Source organism: Xenopus tropicalis, chromosome 9 (genome assembly GCF_000004195.4).
Source record: "Xenopus tropicalis strain Nigerian chromosome 9, UCB_Xtro_10.0, whole genome shotgun sequence".
In the NCBI taxonomy this organism is placed as follows: domain Eukaryota; kingdom Metazoa; phylum Chordata; class Amphibia; order Anura; family Pipidae; genus Xenopus; species Xenopus tropicalis.
In genome coordinates this window covers 89,640,002-89,653,596 of record NC_030685.2, presented here as the reverse complement: position 1 = coordinate 89,653,596, position 13,595 = coordinate 89,640,002, and the positions used below count along the sequence as shown (strand labels likewise).

Here is a 13,595-nt window from a genome sequence, read left to right as displayed (position 1 = left end):
TTAATGCCTCTCTCCTATGGGCACGCCATAGACCTCCCAATAATGCTCTCTCCTATGGGCCACCCATAGACTCCAATAATGCTCTCTCCTATGGGCCGCCATTAGACTCCATTGCTCTCTCCCTATGGGCACCCATGCTCCAAATAATGCTCTCCACTCCTATGGGCAACCCATAGTACTCCCAATAATGCTCTCCCTATGGGCACCCATAGATCCCAATAATGCTCTCTCCTATGGGCACCCATAGACTCCCAATGTTGCTCCTCCTATGGGCACCCATAGCCTCCCAATGTTCTCTCCTATGGGCACCCATAGACTCCCAATAATGCTCTCTCCTATGGGCACCCATAGACTCCCAATGTTCTCTCCTATGGGCACCCATAGACCTCACAATAGTGTTCTCGTTCCTATGGGCACCCATAGACTACACAATATGCCCTCAACTATGGGCACCCATAAGCTCCAATAATGCTCTCTCCTATGGCACTCCATAACTCCGCAATAATGCTTTCACCCTATGGCACCCATAGCCTCCCAATATGCTCTCTCCTATGGGCACCCATAGACTCCCAATGAATGCTCTCTCCTATGGGCACCCATAAGAATCCCACTAAATGATTTGCTCACCCTAATGGGAACCATAGACTCCAATAATGACTCCTCCTATGGGCACCCATAGACTCCCCCCCAACCCTAAATTTTGGGCCCTTCTCCTATGGGCACCCATAGACTCCCACTAATGCTCTCTCCTATGGGCACCCATAGACTCCCACTAATGCTCTCTCCTATGGGCACCCATAGACTCCCACTAATGCTCTCTCCTATGGGCACCCATTAGAACCTCCACTATGCTTTCCTATGGGCACCATAGACTCCACTAATGTTCTCTCCTATGGCACCCAATAGAACTCCCCACTAATGCTCTCTCCTATGGGCACCCATAGACTCCCACTAATGCTCTCTCCTATGGGCACCCATAGACTCCCACTAATGCTCTCTCCTATGGGCACCCATAGACTCCCACTAATGCTCTCTCCTATGGGCACCCATAGACTCCCACTAATGCTCTCTCCTATGGGCACCCATAGACTCCCACTAATGCTCTCTCTGTGCCGCAGAACATTCGCTCCAAGGTGGAACTGACGGTGTCGGAGAGCCCCGAGGACCTGAGTCTGAGTTTCACCGCTACCTGTCAGGATGGCTCCTCCCACCCGGGGGTCAAGAAGTGCGGAGACCTGAAAATTGGCGACACGGTAAGTTCCCTGCGTTAGAGCTCGGTGCCAGACACACAAAATAAATGTACTGTGCCTTTAAATTCCCACCGGGCAGGAAACCACTGTCTTTGCTCAGTAACCAAATGTCTGTAGTAAAGTTCCCCTTTAAGGGACTGAGTGAAACCATTTGGCTTGGGGGGGGGGGGGGGGGGGGGGGGGGGGGGGGGGGAGGGGGGGGGGGGTGGGGGGGGGGGGGGGGGGGGGGGGAATATTTGGCTTCTGAGCGATTTTACCTTTATGCCGAATAAAATGGTGTGTGGGTCAGTCATACGGCACTGGGTCCCCAGAGGTCTCCCCCCTGCAATAAATACCCCCCCAGGCCCTGCTGTCAGTGTGGTGGTTTATAAAAGCTTCTGCCCCCCCCCCCGGCACCGCCAAGTTTCTGTGAGGGGAACCGGTGCATCTGGGTTTGAAGGCTCAGCGGTACCGGCCCAGTGTGTTTGTAAGATTCCCCTGGGGGACACTCGGGTTCCTGCACTCGGGGTCTCTGGGCCAAAAGCTGCCTGATTGGCTGATAGAGTCCAGCAGCGCCCCAACCCTTACTGTGCCAACTGCCCCTCTGTCACAGGGTCCCGGGCTGAGAGTTGGGGGGCTGCTGGGAGGGTGAGTGGGAGTTGGGGCTGCTGGGAGGGTGAGTGGGAGTTGGGGCTGCTGGGAGGTGAGTGGAAGTTGGGAGGGTGAGTGGGAGTTGGGGCTGCCGGAGGGTGAGTGGGAGTTGGGAGGGTGAGTGTGAGTTGGGGCTGCCGGGAGGGTGAGTGGGAGTTGAGAGGGTGAGTGGGAGTTGGGAGGGTGAGTGGGAGTTGGGAGGGTGAGTGGGAGTTGGGGCTGCGGAGGGTGAGTTGAGAGGGTGAGTGGGGAGTTGGGAGGGTGAGTGGGAGTTGGGGCGTGAGTGGGAGTTGAGGCTGCTGGGAGGGTGAGTGGGAGTTGGGGCTGCCGGGAGGTGAGTGGGAGTTGAGAGGGTGAGTGGGAGTTGGGAGGGTGAGTGGGAGTTGAGGCTGGCTGAGGAGTGAGCGGGAGTTGGGGCTGCTGGAGGGTGAGTGGGAGTTGGGGCTGCCCGGGAAGGGTGAGTGGGAGTTGAGAGGGTGAGTGGGAGTTGAGAGGAGTGAGTGGGAGTTGGGGAGGGTGAGTGGGAGTTGGGAGGGTGAGTGGGAGTTGGGAGGGTGAGTGGGAGTTGAAGGCTGCCTGGGAGGGTGAGCGGGAGTTGGGGCTGCTGGGAGGGTGAGTGGGAGTTGGGAGGGTGGAGTGGGAAGTTGGGGCTGCTGGGGGTGAGTGGAGTTGGGAGGGTAAGTGGGAGTTGGGGCTGCTGGGAGGGTGAGTGGGAGTTGGGAGGGTGAGTGGGAGTTGGGGCTGCTGGGAGGGTGAGTGGGAGTTGGGAGGGTGAGTGGGAGTTGGGTAGGGTGAGTGGGAGTTGGGGCTGCTGGGAGGGTGAGTGGGAGTTGGGAGGGTGAGTGGGAGTTGGGGCTGCTGGAGGGTGAGTGGGAGTTGGGAGGGTGAGTGGAGTTGGGAGGGTGAGTGGGAGTTGGGGCTGCTGGGAGGGTGAGTGGGAGTTGGGAGGGTGAGTGGGAGTTGGGGCTGCTGGGAGGGTGAGTGGGAGTTGGGAGGGTGAGTGGGAGTTGGGAGGGTGAGTGGGAGTGGGAGTGGGGGCTTTACATGATCTCATGTCCGGGCTGGACCTTCTCTGGGCGGAAAGATACTGCGGTGCCAGTAATGATGGATAATTGCCCCCCTCCCTGGAACTGGGACTAATGGCGCCCCCTGCTGCCCCAGAACCTGAAGGGAAACTCTCCTTATTTCTCTCTCTCCCAGTCAGGCCAATGCCTCTCCGGGCAGCAGTGCTGTACCCCAAGCGCTAACAAATACCCCCCATGGAGGCATAACCAGTGCCCGTATATCTGTATATGTAGGAGCCGGTGGAGTTTGCTGTACTCTGGTTTTGTTTCCAAGAGGATTGTGGGAGTTGTAGTGTAGAATATAAAGGCCACAGTTTGTACCCCCTCGTTTAACCCCCCCCCTGCTCCCCCCACAGGTATCATTTGAGGTGTCGGTAGAGGCCCGGAGCTGCCCCCCCCCGGGCACGGAACAAACCTTCACCATCAAACCGGTTGGGTTCCGCGACTCCCTGGAGGTGACCGTCACCTATAACTGCAGTTGCAGCTGCGCCCAGCAGGGGGAGCCAGCGAGCAGCAAGTGCAGCGGCAATGGGACCTACACCTGCGGGGTGTGTGAGTGTGAGGCGGGCTTCCTGGGGGGCCGCTGTCAGTGCGGGGAGGAGGAGCTTAGCAGCGACGTCACCCAGAACACCTGCCGGGAGGCCGAGGGCAAAACCGTGTGTAACGGGCGGGGGCGGTGCCTGTGCGGCCTGTGCGTCTGTTACCAGAGCGAATTCGGCCTCATTAGCGGCTCCTTCTGCCAATGCGACGACTTCTCCTGCGCCAGGTACAAGGGCGCCCTGTGCTCAGGTGAGTGACGGCCCCGCCCACTCCCACCCAGCCCCCGCCCACTCCACCCCAGCCCCCGCCCACTCCCACCCAGCCCCCGCCCATCTTCCACCACCCCAGCCCTTATGCATCGATACAGATACACAGAATGTTCTGTTGGACTTTGTTCAGCAGTATGGCAGCTCCCCCCCAGCCCCTATGTATAATACAGATACACAGAATGTTCTGTTGGACTTTGCTCAGCAGTATGGCAGCTCCCCCCCCAGCCCCTATGTATAATACAGATACACAGAATGTTCTGTTGACTTTGCTCAGCAGTATGGCAGCTCCCCCCCCGAGCCCCTATGTATAATACAGATACACAGAATGTTCTGTTGGACTTTGCTCAGCAGTATGGCAGCTCCCCCCCCCCAGCCCCTATGTATAATACAGATACACAGAATGTTCTGTTGGACTTTGTTCAGCAGTATGGCAGCTCCCCCCCCCCAGCCCTATGTATAATACAGATACACAGAATGTTCTGTTGGACTTTGCTCAGCAGTATGGCAGCTCCCCCCCAGCACCTATGTATAATACAGATACACAGAATGTTCTGTTGGACTTTGCATCAGCAGTATGGCAGCTCCCCCCCCCCTAGCCCCTATGTATAATACAGATACACAGAATGTTCTGTTGGACTTTGTTCAGCAGTATGGCAGCTCCCCCCAGCCCCTATGTATAATACAGATACACAGAATGTTCTGTTGGACTTTGCTCAGCAGTATGGCAGCTCCGCCCCCAGCCCCTATGTATAATACAGATACACAGAATGTTCTGTTGGACTTTGTTCAGCAGTATGGCAGCTCCCCCCCCCAGCCCCTATGTATAATACAGATCAACAGAATGTTCTGTTGGACTTTGCTCAGCAGTATGGCAGCTTCCCCCCCCCAGCCCCTATGTATAATACAGATACACAGAATGTTCTGTTGGACTTTGCTCAGCAGTATGGCAGCTCCCCCCCAGCCCCTATGTATAATACAGATACACAGAATGTTCTGTTGGACTTTTGCTCAGCAGTATGGCAGCTCCCCCCCCAGCCCCTATGTATAATACAGATACACAGAATGTTCTGTTGGACTTGCTTCAGCAGTATGGCAGCTCCCCCCCCAGCCCCTATGTATAATACAGATACACAGAATGTTCTGTTGGACTTTGCTCAGCAGTATGGCAGCTCCCCCCACAGCCCCTATGTATAATACAGATACACAGAATGTTCTGTTGGACTTTGCTCAGCAGTATGGCAGCTCCCCCCCCAGCCCCTATGTATAATACAGATACACAGAATGTTCTGTTGGACTTTGCTCAGCAGTATGGCAGCTCCCCCCCCAGCCCCTATGTATAATCACAGATTTCTGTTGGACTTTGCTCAGCAGTATGGCAGCTCCCCCCCGCAGCCCCTATGTATAAATAGAGATACACAGAAATGTTCTGTTGGACTTTGCTCAGCAGTATGGCAGCTCCCCCCCCCAGCCCCTATGTATAATACAGATACACAGAATGTTCTGTTGGACCTTTGCTCAGCAGTATGGCAGCTCCCCCCCAGCCCCTTATGTATATATCAGATACACAGAATGTTCTGTTGGACTTTGCTCAGCAGTATGGCAGCTCCCCCGCCCCAGCCCCTATGTATAATACAGATACACAGAATGTTCTGTTGGACTTTGCTGCAGCAATGGCAGCTCCCCCCAGCCCCTATGTATAATACAGATACCACAGGATGTTCTGTTGGACTTTGCTCAGCAGTATGGCAGCTCCCCCCCAGCCCCTATGTATAATACAGATACACCACAGAATGTATTGGGAACTTTTGCTCAGCAAGTATGGGCGCTCCCCCCCCCAGCCCCTATGTATAATCGCAGATACACAGAAATGTTTCTGTTGGACTTTGCTCAGCAGTATGGCAGCTCCCCCCCCCCCAGCCCCTATGTATAATACAGATACACAGAATGTTCTGTTGGACTTTGCCTCAGCAGCTTGGCAAGCTCCCGCCCAGCCCCTATGTATAATAACAGATACACAGAATGTTCTGTTGGACCTTTGCTCAGCAGTATGGCAAAGCTCCCCCCAGCGCCCTATGTATAATACAGATACACAGAATGTTCTGTTGGACTTTGCTCAGCAGTATGGCAGCTCCCCCCCCAGCCCCTATGTATAATACAGATACACAGAATGTTCTGTTGGACTTTGCTCAGCAGTATGGCAGCTCCCCCCCCCAGCCCCTATGTATAATACAGATACACAGAATGTTCTGTTGGACCCACACAAGGCTGAATGTCGGTGCTGGGGGGGCTGCCCACCCCACTCCCTTTGTTTGGGTCAGTGAGGAGCTATTTGCCCCCCCGTTACATTCCTGGGGGGGTTCATGGCGGGTGACGGACTGAGCTCAGTTTGTTGTGATTCTCACGGAACAAAACCGCAGTCGCTCGCATTCCTGGGTGGGAGGGGCCAGTGGCCTTGGGGGTGTGACCCCCCGGCCCAGTAGAGGGGGGGGGGGGTGAGTCCATGGGTCCCACTAGCCGCACAAACAAAAGCCCCAGGTATTTAATGCGGGGGTCCCTAAGGGGCCCTCAGCCCAGGGCCACAGGCATTGCAGCCATTGGTTCCCTCAGTACTGACAGCCAATCACAAACCAAGCTGATTGGGCCATGTAGTTCCAGCCCCTGATGCCGGAACCGCGAGCTGGGCCCTGGGGCAGTAGGGTGTGTGTCCTGGGGCAGAAGGGTGTGTGTCCTGGGGCAGTAAGGGTGGTGTGTCCTGGGGCAGTAGGGTGTGTGTCCTGGGGCAGTGGGTGTGTGGTCTGGGGCAGCAGGGTGGTGGTAGGTCTGGGGCAGCAGGGTGTGTGTCCTGGGGCACGAGGTGTGTGTCTGTGGGCATGCGGGTGTGTGTCCTGGGGCAGCAGGTGTGTGTCATGGGCAGTCAGGGTGTGTGTCCTGGGGCATAGGGTGTGTGTCCTGGGCAGTAGGGTGCTCGTGTCCTTGGGGCAGCAAGGGTGTGTGTCCTGGGGCAAGCAGGGTGTGTGTTCCTGGGGCAGTAGGGTGTGTGTCCTGGGGCAGCAGGGTGTGTGTCCTGGGGCAGTAGGGTGTGTGTCCTGGGGCAGTAGGGTGTGTGTCCTGGGGCAGTAGGGTGTGTGTCCTGGGGCAGCAGGGTGTGTGTCCTGGGGCAGTAGGGTGTGTGTCCTGGGGCAGTAGGGTGTGTGTCCTGGGGCAGTAGGGTGTGTGTCCTGGGCCAGTAGGGTGTGTGTCCCTGGGGCAGTAGGTGGTGTGTGGTCCTGGGGCAGTAGGGTGTGTGGGTCCTGGGGCAAGGTAGGGTGTGTGTCTGGGGCAGTAGGGTGTGGTGTCTGGGCAGCCGGGTGTGTGTCCGGGGCAGTAGGGTGGTGTGTCCGGGGGCAGCGGGTGTGTGTCCTGGGGCAGCGGGTGTGGGCCCTGGGGCAGTAGGGTGTGTGTCCTGGGGCAGTGGGTTGCTGTGTCCTGGGGGCAGTAAGGTGTGTGTGTCCTGGGCCAGTAGGGTGTGTATCTGGGGCAGCAGGGTGTGTGTCGGGGGCAGTAGGGTGTGTGTCCTGGGGCAGTAGGGTGTGTGTCGCTGGGGCAAAGGCAGGGTGTGTGTCCGGGGCAGTAGGGTGTGTGTCCTGGGGCAGTAGGTTTTGTGTCGCGGGGGCAGCAGGGTGTGTGTCCGGGGCAGTAAGGGTGATGGTGTCCTGGGCCAGTAGGGTGTGTGTCCTGGGGGCAGTAGGTGGTGGTGTCTTGGGGGCAGTAGGGTGTGTGTCCTGGGGCAGTAGGGTGTGGTGTCCTGGGCAGTAGGGTGTGGTGTCTGGGGCAGTAGGCGTGTGTGCCCCGGCTGGGAGTAGGGTGTGTGTCCTGGGGCAGTAGGGTGTGTGTCCATGGGACAGCAGGGTGTGTGTCCCTGGGGCAGCAGGGTGTGTGTCCTGGGGCAGTAGGGTGTTGTTGTCCGGGGCAGTAGGGTGTGTGTCCGGGGGCAGTCAGGGTGTGTGTCCGGGGGCAGTAGGGTGTGTGTCCTGGGCAGTAGGGTGTGGTGTCCTGGGGCAGCAGGGTGTGTGTCGCCGGGCAGTAGGGGTGTGTGTCTGGGGCAGAGGGTTGTCGTGTCCGGGGGCAGTAGGCGTCCGTGGCTGTCCTGGGGCAGTAGGGTGTGTGTCCGGGGGCAGTAGGGTGTGTGTCCGGGGGCAAGTAGGGTGTGTGTCGGGGCACGTAGGGTGTGTGTCCGGGGCAGTAGGGTGTGTGTTCCCGTGGTGGGGGCAGATCAGGGGGGTATCAGGGGTGGGGGCAGTTCAGGGGGGGTAATACAGGGGTGGGGGCCAGTTACAGGGGGGTAATAGCAGGGGTGGGGGCAGTTCAGTGAGGGTAATACAGGGGTGGGGGCAGTTCAGGGGGTAATACAAAAAGGGGGGTGGGGGCAGTTCAGGGGGTAAATACAGGGTGGGGAAGTTCAGGGGGGTAATACAGGGGTGGGGGGAGTTCAGGGGGGTGAATACAGGGGTGGGGGCAGTTCAGGGGGTATACATGGGGTGGGGGCAGTTCCAGAGGGGGGTAATATCAGGGGTGGGGGCAGTCATGCCAGGGGGTAAATTTTACAGGGCGTGGGGGCAGTTCAGGGGGGTAATACAGGGATATGAAGGAAACATAAGCCCAGGGGGAGGAGTTTGGCCGCTGGGAGAGAGTGGGAGGGGTTTTCTGGCCCCAGATGTTCAGAGACATAAAGTCACGTTTGTTTGGCCCCAACAACTGTCTGACCCGACCCCCCCCCCCCCGACCACCCCCCCAGACCCGACCGGCCCCAGAACTGACAGGGATACGGTGTGCGCACTCCATTGGCTGTTGGATACAAAGCTGAGCTTTAGGGGGGGCACCATTCTGGGCTGGGGGGGGGGGAGGTTTCTTGTGTTGTTCCTGTTTAACCCCCCCCCAGCAAATGGGAGAGACCTCATTCTCCGAGCAAAGGGCTAAAAAAAGCAACTTTTCTGGCCAAGAGCCGCCCCCCACCCCCCCCCGGGGGGGCCCCCCCCCCCCCCGCTTTCAAAAAGAACAATGGGGGAACTCACGGGAAAGCATCATGTGACCCATGTTTGTCTGCAGTTTGTTTTGCACTTGGTCATAGGAACCGCTTTGTGGTCAAACGTCCCGACTGGGTCGCCCCTCCCCCCCTGTGTGTCATTCGTTCCGATCCGATGTCTGTCTGTGCCGGAACCTAAACTCACACAGGGTCCAGTCATGTCTGTATAACCCCAGAACCTGCTGGCCCAGTAATGTCTGTATAACCCCAGAACCTGCTGGCCCAGTAATGTCTGTATAACCCCAGAACCTGCTGGCCCAGTAATGTCTGTATAACCCCAGAACCTGCTGGCCCAGTAATGTCTGTATAACCCCAGAACCTGCTGGCCCAGTAATGTCTGTAATAACCCCGAGAACACTGCTGACGCCAGTAATGTCTGTATACCCCAGAACCTGGCCCAGTAATGTTCTGTATAAACCCCAGACCTGCTGGCCAGTAAATGTCTGTATAACCCCAGAACTTGCTGGCGCCAGTAATGTTCTGTATACCGCAGAACGGCTGGCCCAGTAATGTCTGTATAACCCCAGACCTGCTGGCCGCAGTAATGTCTGTTATAACCCGCAGGACTGCTGGCCCAGTAATGTGCTGTATAAACCTCCAGACCCTGGCCCAGTAATGTCTGTATACACCCCAGAACCTGCTGGCCCAGAATGGTCCTGTATAACCCCAGAACCTGACACCATAATGTCTGTATAACCCCAGAACCTGCTGGCCCAGTAATGTCTGTATAACCCCAGAACCTGCTGGCCGCAGTAATGTCTGTAATAACCCAAAGCAACTGCTGGCTCCAGTAATTGTCTGTATACACCCAGAACCTGCTGGCACCAGTAATGTCTGTATAACCCAGAACCTGCTGGCTCCAGTAATGTCTGTATAACTCCAGAACCTGAACCCATATGTCTGTATACGCCAGAACCTGCTGGCACCAGTAATGTCTGTATAACCCCAGAACCTGCTGCCCAGTATGTCTGTCTAACCCCAGAACCTGCTGCCCAGTAATGTCTGGTATAACCCCAGACTGCTGGCCCAGTAATGTTTCTGTAATAACCCAGAACAGCCTGATCCCAGTAATTGTCTGTATAAACCCCCAGAACTGCTTGGCCCAGTAATGTCTGTATAACCCAGAAACCTGCTGGCTCAGTCAATGTCTGTATAACGCCCAGAACCTGCTGGCCGCAGTAATGTTCTGATACCCGCCAGAACCCTGGACCCATAATCGTCTTGTATAACCCCAGAACCTGGCCCAGTTAATGTCTGTATAACCCCAGAACCTGCTGGCCCAGTATGTCTGTATAACCCCAGAACGCTGACCCAGGTAATGTCTGTATAACCCCGAACTTGCTGGCGCGCAGTAAATGCTGTATACACCAAGAACCTGGCGCCCAGTAATGTCTGTATAACCCCAGAACCTGCTGCCCCAGTAATGTCTGTAATAACCCCAGAACCTGACCCAATGTAATGTCTGTATAACCCCAGAAAACCTTGTTCTGGCCCAGTAATGTCTGTATAACCCCAGAACCTGCTGGCCCAGTAATGTCTGTATAACCCCAGAACCTGACCCAGTAATGTCTGTTTAACCCCAGAACCTGGCCCAGATGTTAAAAAAGTCATGTTTGTTTGGCCCCAACAACTGTCTGACCCGACCTGCCTTGTGCCTAATGGCTGCAATCCGTGGGTGTACGTGGCTGATACGGGGGCTGTAGGGGCCACTGCCCGCCGTTGGCTATAGGGGCTACTGCCTGCCGTTGGCAATAGGGGCCACTGCCCAACGTTGGCTATAGGGGCCACTGCCCGCCGTTGGCTATAGGGGCCACTGCCCGCCGTTGGCTATAGGGGCCACTGCCCGCCGTTGGTTATAGGGGCCACTGCCCGCCGTTTGGTATAGAGCGGCCAACTGCCAGCGCCGTTGGCTATAGGGGCCACTGCCCGCCGTTGGCTATAGGGGCCACTGCCCGCCGTTGGCTATAGGGGCCACTGCCCGCCGTTGGCTATAGGGGCGCACCTGCCCGCCGTTGGCTATAGGGGCCACTGCCCGCCGTTGGCTATAGGGGCCACTGCCCGACGTTGGCTATAGGGGCCACTGCCCGCCGTTGGCTATAGGGGCCACTGCCCGCCGTTGGCTCTCATTGCGTTTGTGTCGCTCAGGGCACGGCGAGTGTGACTGCGGGGAGTGCAAGTGCCACGCCGGGTACATCGGTGACAACTGTAACTGCACCATAGAGACCGCCACTTGCCTCTCTGATGACGGGCAGATGTGCAGCGGGAAGGGCAACTGCGTGTGCGGGAGGTGTCAGTGCATTGAGCCGGGGGCTTTCGGAGAGACTTGCGAGAAGTGCCCCACCTGCCCCGACGCCTGCGGAACCAAAAGGTACTTTCCCAGTCATTGTCCGGTCTGCATTGCTGAACTGTAACGAGCCACAGAGGGGGCAACTACACTGTATGTCTAAGCCGAGTGCAGGGCTGCCCCCCAATGTGCCCCCCCGGCCAGTCCCCTGTGAGCCGCCCCCTAATAGTCGCTCTCATTCCAGGGACTGCATTGAATGTCGCCTGTACCAAACTGGGCAACTCGCTGACAATCAAACCTGCCAGAAGCTCTGCAAGGACGAGATCGTCACAGTGGAAGAGCTGGGTGAGTAGCGAGCGGGGCCCCAAGTAAGGGGGGGGGGCATATACTGGCAGTGACTTGGCTGAAAGGCCACGAGGGAGGGGGAAATAGGACTTGGGGTAAAATATGTGGGCCCCCCCCTTTCCTTTAAAGGAGCAGATCTGGTTTGTGTATAATGAACTCCTCTTTACCAGTAAACCTGAGACATCGGCAGCAGCTAAGGGAAGGGAGGGACTTGTTTATATGGAGCTCTAACGTGCGCCTCTTGCTCCCTCCTACCTGCTCTTCTGTATAAATGCACGGCCCCTGTTGGGGGGGAGGGGGGGGGGGGGGGAGCTGGCGTGTTGCAGGGATGGGGGTCCCACTGAGGCCCCCCTATTCTGATGTGACCCAGATGTTTATGGGGAGAAAAGGAGACCCCCCCCATGTAGCTGCACTGGGAGAGTGTGGGGGGCTGCAGGAAGGATTGGGGTGCTGGTCTGTATCGGTGTCTCCCCTTTTCCCAGGGATAGTGACTCCCAGACTGGGCCGGTACCTCAGGGAAACAACCCAGGTGCAGTGAATCCATTACTTGATGTCGGCTGCCGCGACCCATAATTCCCCTCTCTCATGTCGTTGCTAATTACAGCGCTGTGGGTTTCCCTGGCGTAAAGGTTCTGGTTCCCATAGAATTCAAACAGTACCAATGTCGGGTTGTGGTTCCTCTGCGCTTCCCCATGTTTCTTATGCTTCCCAATGTTCCCCAGTCTGCAACCCATAAACAGGGGAACCCTGGGTAATACCCCCCCCCCCCCGGCAGGAAAAGGGGCTTCATTTATATTTATATTGAAACTAACTCCCCCGTTGCACAGGAAGCAGAGACATCACGATTGGGTACAGGAAATACACTCCCCCGTGACAGCGGAAGCAGAGGACAGTCACACATGGGGTTACCAGGAAAATACACTTCCCCGTGCAAGGAAGCAGAGGACAGTCTCACATGGGTACCGGGAAATAAACTCCCCCTGCTGCAAGGAAGGCAGAGGACAGTCACATGAGGTACCAGGAAATACACTCCCCATGCACAGGAAGCAGATGACAGTCACATGCGGTTACCAGGAGAACACTCCCCCGTTGCACAGGAAGCAGAGGACAGTCACATGGGTACCGGAAATACCACTCCCCCGTGCAAAGGAGCAGAGGACAGTCAACATGGGGTACCAGTGAATACACTCCCCCCGTGCACAGGAAGCAGAGACAGTCACACGCAGAGACCAGGAAAATACCACTCCCCCCATGCACAGGAAGCAGAGACAGCACATGGGTACCAGGAAATACACTTCCCCCCCGTGCACAGGAAAGCAGGAGACATTCACACGGGATTGGTTACCAGGAAAATTTACACTCCCCCGTGCCCACAGGAAAGCAGAGACAGTCACATGGGTACGGGAAATACACTACCCCCGTGCACAGGAAGCAGGGAGGCAGTCACAACGCGGGAGGCTACCAGGAAATACACTCCCCCCGTGCACAGGAAGCAGAGACAGTTCACCCATGGGGTACCAGGAAATACCACTCCCCCGTGCCAAAGGAAAAGCAGAGGGACCCGTACATGTTTTTTGTACCGGGAAATACACTCCCCTGCCAAAGGAAGCAGAGACATTCACATGGGGGGGAGTACCGGGAAATACACTCCCCCGTGCCAAAGGAAGCAGAGACAGTCACATGCGGTACCAGGAAATACACTCCCCCATGCACAGGAAGCAGAGACAGTCACATGGGTACCCAGGAAATACACTCCCCCCGTGCACAGGAAGCAGAAGACCAGTCACATGGGGTACCGGGAAAACACTCCCGTGCAAAAGGAAGCAGAGACCAGATCCATGGGTACCAGGAAATTACGACTCCCCCCGTGACATGAAAGCAGAGACAGTCAACACGCAGAGACCAGAAAATACACTCCCCCATGCACAGAAGCAGAGACAGTCACAGCGGTACGCAGGGAATACCTCCCCCCGTGCACAGGAAGCAGAGAGCAGTCACACGGGTCCAGGGAAATACACTTCCCGCCCGTGCCACAGGAAGCAGAGACAGTCACATGAGCAGGACCAGGAAATACACTCCCCGTGCACAGGAAGCAGGACAGTCTACACGGGTACCAGGAAATACCACTCCCCCTCGTGCAAAGGAAGCAGA

At 56.9% G+C, this 13,595-nt stretch overlaps 1 protein-coding gene across 1 annotated transcript in view; it reads left to right on the top strand.

Moving 5' to 3' along the window:
• Positions 1–13,595, top strand: part of itgb5 (integrin subunit beta 5) — a gene marked incomplete in the record, with an annotated part of 87,981 nt that overhangs the window by 30,732 nt on the left and 43,654 nt on the right. Inside the window, 4 exon segments of the mRNA NM_001142232.1 lie at positions 1,119–1,253; positions 3,301–3,733; positions 10,961–11,183; positions 11,344–11,444. Coding sequence (NP_001135704.1) covers positions 1,119–1,253; positions 3,301–3,733; positions 10,961–11,183; positions 11,344–11,444 — 892 coding nt within the window.